We start from the raw sequence: 15,919 nt of genomic DNA, 5'->3' as shown, positions 1-15,919 counted from the left end.
TCATTCCTGGGAGCCCTGGGCTAAGGCACACTGGGAGTTGCCTGTCCCTCTGCACAGAGGCCTTCTGACTCCTGCTCAGTTTGGTTCATCCTCAACCACATGAACTCCAAATGGGTTGAGAGGGCTTGCATGAGATCGCTAAGTATCCCTCCATCTTTTCTTGTTCTAGGTTCCTATGCGGGGGCAGTGATCGCCATGCCCCTGGCGGGGGTGTTGGTACAGTACATTGGCTGGGCCTCCGTCTTTTATATTTATGGTGAGTGACTTGACTTCATGAGTTCCCATGGGTGACTCATAGAGATGGTATTTTACTGTGTAATGGGATAGACTGAGAGTTTACGATATGATATCAAGGAATACTTGACCACCTAGGATTCATTTAACATTTATAGTAAATCTGAGTTTCTTTCTTCAAATACCAGTGAATAACAACAAAATCCTTTCTCCTAGCTGAACATAATACTGTTTGGGAATATTTTGAAAATGGGAAAATTTAGAGATGGAAGAGAATGTGACCATATCATCAAACCTTTGGTTTCTTTTAACTGTTTTAACCTTTTGTTTTAGGTATGTTTGGCATTATTTGGTACATGTTTTGGCTGTTGCAGGCCTATGAGTGCCCGGCAGCTCACCCAACAATATCCCAGGAGGAGAGAACCTACATAGAGACAAGTATTGGAGAAGGAGCCAACGTGGTTAGCCTGAGTGTAAGTCTCGATGGATAGATGAAGACTTGCCTCTCTCTTCTCTATCAGTATTTTTCTTAGTGATTGTGTTGTCCTTTTAAGAAAAATAACATGTCAACTGGTGGCTGCTCAGTGGTGGGGAGTGGGGGTTTGAGGGACTGGATGGAAAAGATGAAGGGATTAAAAAGCACAAATTGGTAGTTACAAAATAGTCATGGGGATGTAAAATACAGCACAGAAAATATAGTCAATAATATTGTAATAATTAGGTATGGTGCTGGTTGGTACTAGACTTATTAGGGGAGCACTTTGCTATTTATATAAATGTCTAACTCCTATGCTGTATCCATGAAACTAATATAATATAATATTGAATATCAGCTGTAATTGATACATAAAAGAAGAAAAGTGACATGTCAATATATTTCCCTAAATACAAAAAATCTCATGGTATTTTTACTCTCTAGAAATTTAATACACCATGGAAAAAATTTTTCACATCATTGCCGGTTTATGCAATCATTGTGGCAAATTTTTGCCGAAGCTGGACCTTTTATTTGCTGTTAATAAGTCAGCCTGCTTATTTTGAAGAGGTCTTTGGATTTGCAATAAGTAAGGTAAACACATAGATGCTTCAAATGTTCTCGAACTTTAAATCGCTTGCTTCTACTGAGAAAATCCTTGCATGGTAAAGTAATTAAATTGTTTATCATCATTTATAACAGTTGTATGATACTTAATGCCCTGGAAGTCAGACAAGTCATACATTCTGTGCATAGTATACATAGTTATTTAATTTCTTCATAGCAAGGATCAGAGCTGTGGCAAGCTGCTTTTAAAGCTCATTTTACAGACCATTCCTATCTCCATTATGGTGGTTATGATAATAATGACCAAGGCCTTTTTTACAAGCTGTTTTAAATGTTTCCCAGTCATTAGGTTGCCTGTATTTCATGGAGGAAGGGTATGAATGGTGAAACTTAAACCATCATCATAAAAGAATTCTTATAACACTAGTATATGGTGATGGGAGAACATTTGACTGTGCAATATACAGATCTTGTAATATAGAAATCTACACCTGAAACTATCTATACTAATAAAAGGGGAATATGCTAATTAGGGCAGACGTCTTCCGGACAACCTTCCGGACGTCCTTCGGACAAAGCTGCAGTGGCTGTGAGAGCCGAGGCTCAGGCAGCCCTGGGCGGCTGTGAAGGGCCCAGACTCAGGCCAGCAATGGCAGCAGCAGCGGTGTAATGTGGGCGGCACCTTCCCCTAATCTGCCAGGTCGCCTCTTGCAGAGGGAGGCAGAGGTGGTTAGGGGTGATCAGTCTGTCAGGGGGGCAAGTTAGGGTCGATCAGGCCTGCAGGGGGGCATGGTAGGGGTGATCAGGCTGGCAGGGGGCAAGGTAGGGTCGATCAGGCTGGCAGGGGGGCAAGGTAGGGGTGATCAGGCCAGCAGGCAGAGAGGCGTTAAGGGTGATCAGAAAGGCAGGCAGGTGAGCCGTTAGTAGCCAGTGGTCCTGGATTTCAAGAGGGAAGTCCAACTGTTGGCTTAGCCCCCCGCCTCCCATGCACAAATTTCATGCACCGGGCCTCTAGTATGATCATATTAACCAAAGTCACCCCAATAAATTTAATAAAAAAGGGGGAAAATGAATTAAGCCCCCTTCTTACAAGGAAAGAACAGCAGCCTAGTAGGGATAGATATCTGTGTAGCTCTAAGTACTCTCTGAAGTGACCAGGGAAGAGCTAAGTAGGTGCCATCAATGAACACTCACTCTGTGCCAAGTGTTTAACTACAATGTACCAGGCCTTATGCTGGGTGGTGGGGTCTCTATGATGTGTAACAGTCACTTCTGCCCTTAGGAGCTTCCAATCTGCTAGAGGAGACAATTAGGCCTACTCTTATCATCATTCACTCATTCATTGTTTATTTATTACAGAATTCAGGCCTACCTGGGTCCCATTTAAGCAGATGATTAAATTTAGTGGTGATGGTGGTAGGCAGGGTAGCTGGTGGGAACAGGGAATCAGTACATCTGGAGAAAGCAGCTAAAAATAGCTCATTGGTTTTCTTTTCCATCCAGGTGGGGCTCTTGTCGGCACTCCCGCACATGGTTATGACCATCATTGTGCCTGTTGGAGGACAACTGGCAGATTATTTAAGAAGCAGACAAATTTTGACCACAACTGCTGTCAGAAAAATCATGAACTGCGGAGGTACTATGGATTTCATAAGCAGTTTAAGCAGCTTTTCTAGAAAGAGATGACATTGAACTGCAGAGTGTATCTTGGAGGTTATGTCTAATCACTGGAAAGGATGTTAAAAGCCCCTAAGTCCATCCCCCAGCAGGTACTGTGCTATATATACAGTACCTTTTCCTGGAAAATATCACAGTTTAGTTGAGGAGGCAGAAGCACCGATGAAAACTCATACCAGGCAATGTGGAAAAGTTCTATGAGTAAGAAGGAGGTGTCAGCTTCACTGGGGGGTGAGGGCAGGGTTGTCAGGAAAGCTTTCTAGAGGGAGTAATATTTGAACTGGACTTTAAAGGATACCATTTCTCCAGAAAAAGAGAAATAAGTGGTGGGAGAAGAGTATCCCAGGTGAAGGAACAGTGGGTGAAAATACATCTAGGCATAAACAGTGTTGTCTCTGGGAAATAGCAGGAAGCATGGGACTACAGCAGAGGGTGCTATATGGGCTCAGTGGTGAGCTGGAAGGTGCGGGCTAGCAGAGGATGAGACAGGGACAGCAGGAGGGACTTATCAAATAACACTATACTACTACTGTGGACCCTTGACAACGGTTTTCAGTAAAGGGACAACTGGTTAGACCTGTGGTTTAGAAAGAGTGATGTGGAAAATGGAGCAGAGGAGGAAGGGATGGGAGGACCAGTAAAGAGGCTATTGAAGTTGTCCAGGTGAGCGGCGATGGGGCCCAGGCCTAGGACAGCAGCAGAGGAGGAGAGGGCGAGGTTGGTTTTGACAGATATTTCTGAGACTGACCCCACAGATTCTTATGGAAACGCCAAGAAAGAGGGAGTTTTTGAGATTTCTGTGTTGGATTTTTGGTTACCATGTTTTGAGCCGTGCTCCTGTACCAGGGACTGCGCTCACTACCTTAAATACCCAATTTCATTCAATCTTCCGGTGCCCTGTAAGGTTGTGTTATCAGCTCCCTTTTTTGGAATAAGGAATCTGAGAGGTAAAGTCACTTGTCCAAGGTCACATAATGGGTGGTTTTGAGATGAAATATGAACCTAGCCCTGTCTGGCTCTAAGTCTGGGTTCTAAACACAGGTGGATAGAAGATTAATTTAGAGCAGAAGAAAGCATGGCAGTGGTGGTTTGCTTTGTGGGTTGATGAGTAAGAAATAGGAGAACAGGACTTGACTTAGGGATGTTGGCTTTGAAGGACCCATGGACAGTCTTGTGGAGATGTCTGGAATAAGCAGTCTTGAGAATGATGTATCCTTGTCTCCCATTTCCTAGGGCATGTTTATACCGAAAATGGTACTTAAGTCACCATTCTTCTGTCTGCTGTTGGCTGAGTGTGTGTGTGTGTGTGTGTGGATTGTCAGAGGAGCATCTTCAGAATTTCCTAGTCCTTTTTTGCTGTGCTGGAGTCATTTATCCTGAATGACAAGCACAGAAAGCACTTCTATCCCACTGTATTTTCTGTGCGGATATCACATGACTTTTGAGGCCCCAGAGTTTGGTGAACTGAAAGGGAAGACTTTCGCTTTATGCTTTTTGTTTCAGCTATTCTCTATAGAAGGTCACTTTTGGCAATAAATATTAAAGTGTGCTCATCTTATTTTTCTGTGAGAGGCCATAACATGTAAACAAAGGGGACTCACTCACAGTATAAAGGAGAGTTTTAGTATTAGAATTTGCAGGGGCAACTACCCATGAAGCAACTGATGCTAAACATCCCTCCTCCCAGGGGCTTCATTGGAATCTGCTGGACCATTTAGTGTTCAAGGTGCACCAGGAGAATGTCAGAAGGCTCACAGAACACCTGGGCAACAGTAGCATGGTCACCTAGGCAACAGTAGCATAGTCACCTGGGCAACAGTAGCATAGTCACCTGGGTAATAGCATAGTCGCCTGGGCAACAGTAGCATAGTCATGTAGTCAAGAAACACCTGGGTAATATTTGTAAGCACTGTGTCAGAATGTATGTGCTAAACATTAGGTCCATGGAAATATTAATAGATTCTTATTTAATAAGTTCATGAACTTGGGCTGAGTGACATGACAATGACGTTTCTCCCCCTTGGTTTTTCCATTCGCAGGTTTTGGCATGGAGGCAACCTTACTCCTGGTGGTTGGCTTTTCCCATACCAAAGGGGTGGCTATCTCCTTTCTGGTGCTGGCTGTGGGGTTTAGTGGCTTTGCTATTTCAGGTAAAGTGTCCTTTGGATGTCCAGATCTTTTCTATAGATCCAGCAAGTCTTAGGAGGAAGGAAGGAAAACTATAATGGGTCCTCTTCCTTGAGTAGGCAGGCCATTGCCATGGAGCAGGGCCTCTGGCTAGAGAGTGTCACCTATTGGCAATGACTGTGAGTTCACTGAGGACTGGGCTGAGGAGCCCTGTGCAGTTAGAATTGTCCCCAGTTTCTCTATCTTGGAAAAGGACACCAAGTGCAGGCGACCCATGAGGCATGGGCGGAGGCCCAAGCACGTGCCCTGGTTGAAGTGGCACTTTCATACTCCCAAGCCAGGTCACGCTACCTACCAGAGGCTCTTGTCACCTTTTCAACCCTCACCTCCAACTAGAGAACTGCTAACATCAGCTCGGTTGACATGTAGTCCTGCAATCAGAGATTTTTAGATTGAAAAGCTTCTCTAGATTTTGTCTACTCTGTGGCCTTCATTTTCCAAACTAGGAAATGCAGGAGCAGAGAAGTGACTTTTGGAACAGGTTGGGACAGATAGTAAGAATAATGACGGTGACAGTGAGAGCTGACGGCGAGAGCTAACGGCGATCAAGTGCACTCTGTGTCAGACTATTCAAAGCCCTGTGTGTGCATCAATCCTTGTAATTCTCAGCTCCCCGGGGGGCTATCAGCACCCCCGTTTATAGGAACAGGATGCAGTCAACTGCGTGGGAGAGGTCCTAGTGCTGCCATATCATGTCTTACAGACTTCAGAAGCTCCCATACAAAACTGGGTGAAAAGTAAAATTCAATTTTTCTTGTGCCTTTAAAACACACCATACTACTAAAAGCCATCACTTACAGAGCACCTTACATAAATTGCTTGTGTCTTACGACATGGGGAAACAAACAGTAATGTTTTACTCATGAGGTGCCTAAAGTCAGAAAAATTGGGTACTTTCCTGTGGTCACACAATCGGTGGCAAAGGAAGAACTGAGGGGCGGTTCTGCCTGGCACCAGGTCTGTGCTCTTCCCAGCATTCCAGGCGGCTGGAAAGATCAGAGTGGTGACGTCCCAGAACAGAAAAATATGGAACCTCTGGTTTAAACTACCCTAAAATAGGGGCTTGATTGTATCAAAATAAGTAGATCTGGTGAATAGTTAACTTAGGGGAAAACGTCTACTTTAAAAGTAGCTTGCAGCTGAGAACTTGGGTTTGGAGGTATATAGACCTGGGTTTGAGTCCTCTCTTTACTGCTTACTATTTATGAAAAAAAAATTTGCTAAGTTATTAAATTCTCAAGCCTCAATTTTTTCTATTAGAGACTGGAAAGATGGAATGGCAACCTCACAAGGGCTGTTGAGAGATCTCAATGAACTGATTCATGCATTTACTCACACGTCCCATGAGCCAGGCACTGTGCATTGAAAAAAAAAAATCAAAGAATCTATTCTCATAAAGTTTTCATTCTAGTGGAAATAAAGCATTAGAAGCCCTTAGCCTGGTATGAGAGGCGTAACAAAATTAATACGTATTTACTATTATTGTTCGGTTATTATTCACGATGGCCCAGTCCTTCTCCCACGTCAATGTGCACACAACTCACCCTAGGATCTTGCAAAATGCAGGCTCTGATGCAGCATGTCCAGGGCGGGGCCTCAGATTCTGCATTTATAATAAGCTCCTCAGCAAAGCTGCTGCTGCTGCTCAGTGGTCCACACGCTGAGTAGCAAGGACAGAGCAATCCTTGTCTGACCTGACAGTGATACGATGGGACGGACTGTGGCCATGGGGGCGACAGTTCCTCAGGATCTGCTACCTGCCAACTTCATAAGGCGTTAATAGGGAGGCCAAGGAAGACCGGCACAATTTAGGGGCTGATTATAGATGGGCGTCAAGACTGTGACATTGAAAGATACAAGGGATGGGTGATGCCTGTTTTGAGAAATGTCCTACGTAGAGAAGACAGACTCTCCCAGCTTGGATGCCAACAAAAATATTTTTATATGCTACAAAAAAACACCACACACACACACAAAACTGATCCCCCCCCCCCCCCGCCCTGAACACCAGGATTATGCAGCTAGAAACCTAATCTTTAATCGAACCTTATCTTTAACTGAACACAGATGCCTGGGCTCTGCATTGGAATATAATGCTCGACAATCACATTAATTGCTTCTTATCTCTGGGTTCTTTTCTAATAAGTGTTTATCACATTGAAATCAACAGCAAGATTAATTAATTTTGCAGCTGTTTCATATTCGAATTGTCTGCCACGTTGATCTGAAAGAGATGACATGTTTCTTACAAAAGAAAAGGTTTTCTCAAAAATTTTCCTGAATGGAAGTAGGAAAAAGCAACCAGCCAATGTGCCAGATTAGGACAAACAATTTTAGATCCTATTTTCAGGTTCTTTGCACAGACTAGAGAATTTAAAAGCAAAGCAATACCCCAAAAATGAATAAATAGAAATTAAAACCCCCTGCTGTCATGTCATGGCTCAAATTGGCAATTAGTTAAATAATGATTTATTGAGTGCCTACTGTGTACCAGATACTTTGCCAGTTCAGGTATTAAAATAGAAACAAGACAGATAGATAACCAACCAAAAAAAACCATATATGTGCTAGTTTCTACCTCTATGTGCCATCTAATGAACATACATTATTTAAGTGAATTCTTACAACAATTGTGTAAGAATTATTGTGCCAGTTTATAGATGAAGAAGTGGAGTTCAGAAAGTTTAAATCCTTTGTCCAGGTTTGCATCTCAATTAAGCTATCAGAGGCAGGCCTGTCTGACTCTAAAATGCACCGTTGGGCAATATTAGTAGAGTTGGTTCTTAGGGCCTGAAGCTGTCCCTTTCACAGCCTGGCTCTTCCCCTGCCGCCACTCCTCCCCATTTCCACTCACTCTTTTCTCCTGATAAACAGGTGAAGAGTGAGGTATTGGCAAGTTATTATTTTACCACTCCCTGCAGCAGCATCTTTTGATCAAAGAGAGGAGATGCCTAGCAACAACATCATAGCAGGAGTAGTACTGGTAATGGTAGTGGTAGTAGTGGTAGTTAGTGGTGGTTAGTGTAGCAGTGGTAGTTAGTGGTGGTTAGTGGTAGTAGTGCTAGTTAGTGGTAGTATTGATAGTTGTGGTAGTGGTAGTAGTAGTTAATGGTGGTTAGTGGTGGCTTGTGGTAGTTAGCAGAGCTTAGCTATTTGTCATGGGATATTACATACATACTTCACCTGGGTCTCATATTACAGCATCTTTATGACTTAAGTAGTAATAATACCCCATATTAGAGATGAGGTAACAAAGGCCTAAAATGACTTAAATGTTAGAAATAAGATTAAAATCTAGATTTATGGATTCAAAATCAAGTATTATACGGAAGTGTTTTGTAAATTACAGGGGATTCTGCCAATGTCTCTGCAGTTGTATTACTTAAAAAGTACCTTAGCCAGTATGCCATTTGGCCACTAAGGCAGACTTCCCTAGGGTGGCTATTGGGTGTGAGGTGAGGGCTGGAAGGGAGGATGCTATGAGGCAGGGCTTGATTCTCATCACACCGAATGTGATTGTGTGATTGTTTACTCTGAATAAATGTGGCCCAGGCTTTCTGCTTTTCAGTATTGAAAACACCATTATTTTGGAGTTCTGAACCTAATAGGCACAGGTGACTTAATTTTCTCTATGGAGAGTCCATGCAGACATTGCTAATCAATCACAGCACACTTTCCTCTAGATGCAGACACAGCCTGACAGTCCTCAGCCCAGCCCTCTCCGTACAGGTACCCATTAGTCTTTTGCTAGAAGAAACCACATAGATTGATGAGAGTTGGGGGGAAACTAAGTAGTTTCCAAAATGTATTTGGGATTCTGGTCTTGGCTCTGATTTTGAGGTTTGCTTCACTGTAGGTTTTAATGTCAACCACCTGGACATTGCCCCCCGTTATGCCAGCATTCTCATGGGCATCTCCAACGGAGTGGGAACCCTCTCTGGAATGGTCTGTCCCCTCATTGTTGGTGCGATGACCAAGCACAAGGTAATGGCCTCCTTTTGGGCTGTGAGGATCAGAGGACTGAAATGTTGCACAAACTTGTGATTTCAAAGCCCTGCCCCAGGCTGTAAATGTTTGTCCTTGACCTTGGCTGAGTCATTTAAACTTATCTTATTTTTCATCTCTCTTTCTTCATCTCTTCATCTCCCCCCTTTATTTCTCCCTCCATCCCTTCCTTCCATTCTTCCTTCCCTCACTTCTCTTGCTCCTCCCCTTCCTCCTCCTCCTTCTTTAATTTATTGTTTATTGATGGCAACGGGACTTATTAATTTTGATTCCATGTTTCAATTTCTCAACTGACAAATAAAAGGTGTGTGTGTAGTGGGGACAAGTACCATAAAGACTGTTTAGAGACAGGAAGAAACTGAGGCAATCAACTCAGGATGAATAAATTACTCAAGATTGTTTTATGATTCTAGGTAATTAAACTTTATAGCCCATTTCCATCTATTGCTTAACATGTTCCAGCATAAAAATAGTGCTGTTGTATTTCCTTATTATACAGAAAATAAATAAGACATTAATGACCCGTCCTAAGAAGGGTATGGCACTCGGTCAGTACTGAGCCTTTCTGCATTTAGAGCAGGGAGGAGGATCCATGCAGAGTTCAGCCACAGGCCACATGGCTTCTTAATCTCTGTCACTGAAGAGGCCTCAGGATGCTGCTTTCTACAAATAAGAATTTTTGAAACTATGTTGTTTTTACCCTACTACTTAAAAAAATAGTTCTTTATTGTTGAAAGTATTACATATGTCCCTCTTTTCCTCCTATTGACCCCTTCTAGCCTGCCCCAGGCCTTTGCCACCCTATTGTCTGTGTCCATGGGTTATGCATATATATATATATTTTTTAACTTGGATTGCTTATTACAAATATAACTTCAGAAAGTCTTTCAGCTTCTTGGGGGGAAAAGCGTGGGCAATTTTTCATATTTATTATTTATTTTAAAACAGATTTTTATTGATTTCAGAGAGGAAGAGAGAGGTAGAGAGAGAGAAACATCAATGATGAGAGAGAATCATTGATCTGCTGCCTCCTGCATGCCCCACACTGGGGATCAAGCCCACCACAACCCAGGTATGTGCTCTGACCGGGAATCAAATCATGACTTCCTGGTCAACCCTCAACCACTGAGCCATGCTTCTGGGCAAAGTTTCTTATTTGTTGATAGAAAAGAAAGGTGGGATTTGGAGATTATTACAGTCAGAGAATACTCAGCTTCCCTCTCTGTTAGTGAGATGATAAGATTGATAACATGCCTACTAAATCTAGTCACTATCTTCCCTTAACTTTAAACACAAATACCCATTATTTTTGATACGGTATTTTACACAGAAAATATAATTATAAATAAGCTATTGACAGTGATGACTGAGTATTTTCATGGTTCAAATGGAAAATTTTTTTGAGACCTCTGATTTGAGACCTCTGATATTTGAGACCTCTGATATTAAATATGGTGGGTTCCAAAAGCAAGTTTCATTTAACTTACTAGCTGAGTGGAAACCTCTTTTGTATATTCAGAGAGCTGTATTTTACATGATGCTTATTTTGTAAAGTATTGTTATAAATTAAAAAAAATGCATATTCATTGTAGTCATAACTTTCATTTCTCAAACACTCATGCTTCTGACGGCTTCCCAGGAGCACAACATTGCCTTTGGGGTGACCGGTGCTTTTGTCCAGAGCATTCTGTTTATCTCTCTCTCTCTCTTATTCTTGTTAAAATAATGATGAGTACTGTTTCCTGTTTAGACCCGCGAGGAATGGCAGAATGTGTTCCTCATCGCTGCCCTGGTGCACTACAGTGGCGTGATCTTCTATGGGGTCTTTGCTTCGGGAGAGAAACAGGAGTGGGCCGACCCTGAGAACCTCTCCGAGGAGAAGTGTGGAATCATCGACCAAGATGAATTAGCCGAGGAGATAGAACTCAACCATGAGAGTCTCGCAAGTCCCAGAAAGAAGATGTCGTATGGAGCCACCACCCAGAATTGTGAAATCCAGAGGAAGGAATGGAGAGGGCAGGGGGGAGTGACCCTTGATGAGGGAGAGCTGACATCGTACCAGAATGAAGAGGGAGGCTTCTCAGATACAGCCTAATGTCTGAGGGGCACTTCTGTCCTCCCCTCACCTTAGAACCAGAAAATATCCATACCTATTGCCTTCCCCGTAGCCCAGCTTGCCAGGGGGTTAAATATGGGGACCCTGGAGGTGAGGGAGGGGGAGAGAAGATTTAATCAGCAATAGAGAAAAGAGATATTATCTTGCAATGACATTTATGGGTATGGAATTTGCGCTAAGTTGACAAAATAGGTATATTTATATATATAATGTTTGTTTGTTTTTTTAAAAAAGAAAATGGGCCCTCGCTGGTTTGGCTCAGTGGATAGAGCATCAACCTGAGGACTGAACGGCTTCTCACTGGCACCCGGGGCCTGGACTTCCCTTGCAGACACACGTCATCTGGAAGGATGTCCAGTCTAATTAGCATATTATGCATTTATTATTATAGATGGGAAGGACAAGACTCAAATTGGAAAAACAGCTGCCTTCAAATACATGAAGGGTTGCTATGTGAGAAATGGGATAGGAAGTTTCTATATGTTGCCATCAGGTAGAATTGTGATCAATAAATGGAAGATTCAGGAAAACTTCAGCACAATCTAATAAAGAATTGTCATCCTAGCCAGTTTGGTTCAGTGGATAGATCACTGTCCTGTGGACTGAAGGGTTCCGGGTTTGATTCTGGTCAAGGGCACATGCCCAGGTTGCAGGCTCGGTCCCCAATAGGGGGCATGCAGGAGGCAGCTGATCAATGATTCTCTCAGCATTGATGTTTCTCTCTCTCTCTCTCTTCCTTACTCTCTGAAATAATAAATTTTAAAAAGAAAAAAAAAAGAAGAGGAAATGGGGATATTTGGCTTGGAGGAGAGAAAACAGGAGCTTCCACTGCATTTCTGAGAGCAGCCATGCAGAGGAGGTTTCCTAACCCTACGAAAGGCTGTGCTCAGGGAGGCCCTGTGTCAGGTGCTTTAGAACCTCCTCATTGAATCTGCACACCCACAATGACATACAGTTCTTATCCCCATTTTACAACTAAGGAAGCTGGAGATTGACTGGCCCAAAGCCATTCTGCCAGGGCCAGTGCTGAGGTTGGTGGGGTATTAGTTTTGGGGAAGAAGGTTTCACCTTAGGGTAGGAAAGACAGTTTTAATAATGAAAACAATGCAATGGGCTCTCTTGTGCGTAACTTCGTCTTTTGGCTGGTGCAGGGGATGGGAAGCATTTGGGTTAATGTGGCAGAGCATTCACATGTTGGATGAGGGTCTGTGACCTAAAAAGTCAAGTGATTCTGTGAATTCATAGTTTTTTAAAAAATAATAAGGGTCACAGACTATGGGAGAGATTAAAATAGTTTTAAAAAAGAAAGAAAAAGAAAAGGCTGTGTAAGATAGTAAATTTCCAGGAATCTCTAATCAAAAATGGCCAAGAAGAGGTAAACAAAAGCTTGGCTATTAAATTTCAACCCTTCATAATATCAAGAATGTTGTTAAGTAATGTCCCAAATTATTTATAAATCATTAAGACATTCAGTCATTTAAAAAATCAGATCATGCATTTTATTAGGTGAAATTTTCTTGAAAAAAAGTATGTCTTTAGCCATTTCTGCTGGTGATATTAGAAAGTCTGACTAAGTTATACAAAATTATGATTGAGGCATTCTTAATGACTATATTTGGAATGATATTCAGGGGAAACGATAATATGGTAGTAGTTATACAGGGAAATATTAGAATGAAAACATCTGGGACAACTAGACCTAGTGTTGAAAATCTTATATTTGATTTGCATAAGGCAATAACATGGATACTCTTCAGATATATTTTAAAATTTAATGTATTTTAGATTTTAATGTTGGCATGTAAAGAGTTGTTTGAAAATACAATTTTCCTGTTCATTGTTTTTGAAAATTTTATTTATACTTTCAGAAGAAAAATATAATATTGTGGAAAATACATTTGCATGTAGTTTATTATTGTAAAGTGTGTTTTTCATATATATATATATTTCTGGTCCCCAATTGTACCAGCAGAGTTGAGTTAAAAAAAAAAGAATTGCCTAATTCTCCATTAAATAATATTCTTTATATCATTAGTATATAACTTATATTATCATCTGTCTTTAAATGTCTTTAATGAGTGAATTCATGTAAGCCCCTTAGAATAGCTTCTGGCATGTAGAAAGTGCTAAATAAACATTAGCCATCATCATTGTCATCTTTTAACCTTTTGGGAACTTTCAGTTGAAAAGAAAGCATGCTATGTTATTTTCATCCATTAGCCACAGAATTTATTGTGAAAGTTGTGCTGTTTTCTAAGTAAAAAGAAAAAGAGAGAACTTTATGGTACCCAGTGTTTTCTTTTTCTTCTGTTAATAAAGTCAAATAACTATTTTTTAAAAAAACTCATGATAATCCTTAAGGCAATATTGTAAATTGTGACACCAAGTTGTATTTGCTCCATTATTTAAAGTCAGTGTCATATGCAGAAATTTCACATTTTGGTAAATCAAAGCATTTAGGGTACCTGTAACTTGCCTTTGTAGTATTAAAAATGATGGAGTCCTGGATCATGGTGTTATAACTAAAAAGCACATTATTTTGTTGTGAGGGGTGTTGTGAAGGTTGCCTTGAACAGATAATTATAATTGAACACCAGGCAGATGCAGTTTGCAAGTCATTGTATGTTTTGGTGTAAATATCCATTTGTAGATAGAGCCTTGGAGGCAAACCATGGATTGGAGAAGGAGGAAGGGAGGCCTCTAAGGGTGCTGGATTCTTGAGGCAAAAAGGTTTAACTGGTTCTTTTTAAAGATTGAAAGTTTTGGAGACTCCTGAACACAACAAGAAAAAGAACAATTACTCAAGAAATAATGGCACATTTGTTATTCCTGCCTAGATGTTAAATTCAACAGGTAAAACTTGAAACCTGCTATTTCTGCTTCACACGGACTCCTCCCAACCCCAACAAACCCGTTCTTCCTTTTCTGTTTTTATCTCAGGAAATTGCAGCACTTTTTTGCTGGAGTCAGGATTGTTGACTTATTTAAAAAATTAGCCCTTTCTTTCCTGCCAAGTCCATTTAGTTCAATCTGTGGCTCAATGTCTTACATCAATTGTGGAAATTTTTTTTAAAATATATTTTATTGAGCTTTTACAGAGAGGAAAGGAGAGAGATAGAGAGTTAGAAACATCGATGAGAAAGAAACATCGATCAGCTGCCTCCTGCACACTCCCCACTGGGGATGTGCCCGCAACCAAGGTACATGCCCTTGACCGGAATCGAACCTGGGATCTTTCAGTCCGCAGGCTGACGCTCTATCCACTGAGCCAAACCGGTTTCAGCGAATTGTGGAAATTTTTTAACCATGGTCTCTCATGATACTGCTTTTGCTCTATTCTCTCTCTATGTTCTTTCCAGGACTCCAGTTAAATGGGTGCTGGACTGTGTGTAGGATGCCGACTATCTCTTCTGTATTTTCCAGCCTTTTGTCTCTTTCTGTGTCATTCTGAACATCTTCTTCTGACTGATTTTTGAGTTCTTTATTTTTCTCTTCAACAGCATCTATTCCAGTAAAAAAAATTCATCCATTGTGCACTTAATTTTAGTTATTGTTTTTTAGTTTTAGAACTTTTATTGGTTCTTTTTCAATTCTGCTATGTCTTTTAAAAAACATTTCTAGTTCTCTATTGAGAACTAGAATGAAATTTTTAATTCCATTTCCCGCCCCCCCCCTCTGCCCCCGGAACATAATAAACTACATATTTTAAAGCCTGATTAGTGCCACTATCTGGAGACCAGGTAATTCTATTTTCTGCTCATTTTGTGACCTAAGCCCCTAGGCCAGTGGTCTTGCGAGCCACATGCGGATCCTTGGCCCCTTGATTGTGGCTTTTCCACAAAATACCACGTGCGGGCGCACACATATAGTGCGATTGAAACTTCGTGGCTCATGTGCAGAAGTCGGTTTTCGTTGTGGAGTAAAAGAAGATGTAGTGTCAAGGATTGAGAAAGGTATGTTGAGATGGTTTGGGCGTATAGAGAGGATGAATGAAAGGAGATAGATGAAACAAGTATACAAGACGAGTGTGGATGGGAGAGTTGGAAGGGGTCGACCTCAGTGAACGTACCTCAGTCAGATTGAGGACGTTTTTAGCAAAGGCCAGCTTAGGAGTACCCTAATTAAGTTCATAACAATGTACCTACCTATATAGTTTAAGTTTAAAAAATTTGGCTCTCAAAAGAAATTTCAATCGTTGTACTGTTGATATTTGGCTCTGTTGACTAATGAGTTGCTAAGCACTGGGTTACGGCATTTTGGCGATTCTTGTTCATATTATCTCATTTCAGTCTGTGCCTGTGTTTTTGTTTTTGTATCTGAATTTGTATATGAAACGTTGTTTGTATAAATGAATTTAAGCTTAAAATAATGTGTTGTTTTTTTTCTCTCTCCAGAGAGGATTTTTGTTTGCTTCTTCCAGGAGCCCGAAGGCACTAGCAATCTGGGATCTTTAATCTAATTGCAAGGCCTGAGATCTCCTGGGCCGCCCAGATGGTGTGAAGCTGGGCCACAGGCAATGTGAAGGCTCTTTTACTTTCCATTCCCCCTTCTTCCTAGAGTACAGCGCTTCACGGTCCCCACCCGCACCGCTGTTTTTCCACCAGCATCCAACTTTTGTATCCATACCAGACCATCAAACTGCTCAGCTGTCCAACACT

The 15,919-nt window shown here is 41.4% G+C and overlaps 1 protein-coding gene across 1 annotated transcript in view; it reads left to right on the top strand.

The window, feature by feature from the left end:
* The window catches only part of SLC17A8 (solute carrier family 17 (vesicular glutamate transporter), member 8), a 29,770-nt gene extending 18,256 nt beyond the window's left edge, over positions 1–11,514 (top strand). Inside the window, exons 6-12 of the mRNA XM_006769377.2 lie at positions 170–256; positions 568–707; positions 1,154–1,303; positions 2,780–2,912; positions 4,993–5,103; positions 8,997–9,124; positions 10,896–11,514. Of these exons, the coding sequence (XP_006769440.1) occupies positions 170–256; positions 568–707; positions 1,154–1,303; positions 2,780–2,912; positions 4,993–5,103; positions 8,997–9,124; positions 10,896–11,240 (1,094 nt within the window). The 3' untranslated portion in view covers positions 11,241–11,514. The remainder of the gene's footprint in view (positions 1–169; positions 257–567; positions 708–1,153; positions 1,304–2,779; positions 2,913–4,992; positions 5,104–8,996; positions 9,125–10,895) is intronic.
* The last annotated feature ends 4,405 nt before the right edge of the window (positions 11,515–15,919 follow it).

The sequence above is a fragment of the Myotis davidii genome, unplaced genomic scaffold, assembly GCF_000327345.1.
Source record: "Myotis davidii unplaced genomic scaffold, ASM32734v1 scaffold120, whole genome shotgun sequence".
Taxonomy (NCBI): domain Eukaryota; kingdom Metazoa; phylum Chordata; class Mammalia; order Chiroptera; family Vespertilionidae; genus Myotis; species Myotis davidii.
This window is presented reverse-complemented; position numbering and strand designations above follow the sequence as displayed.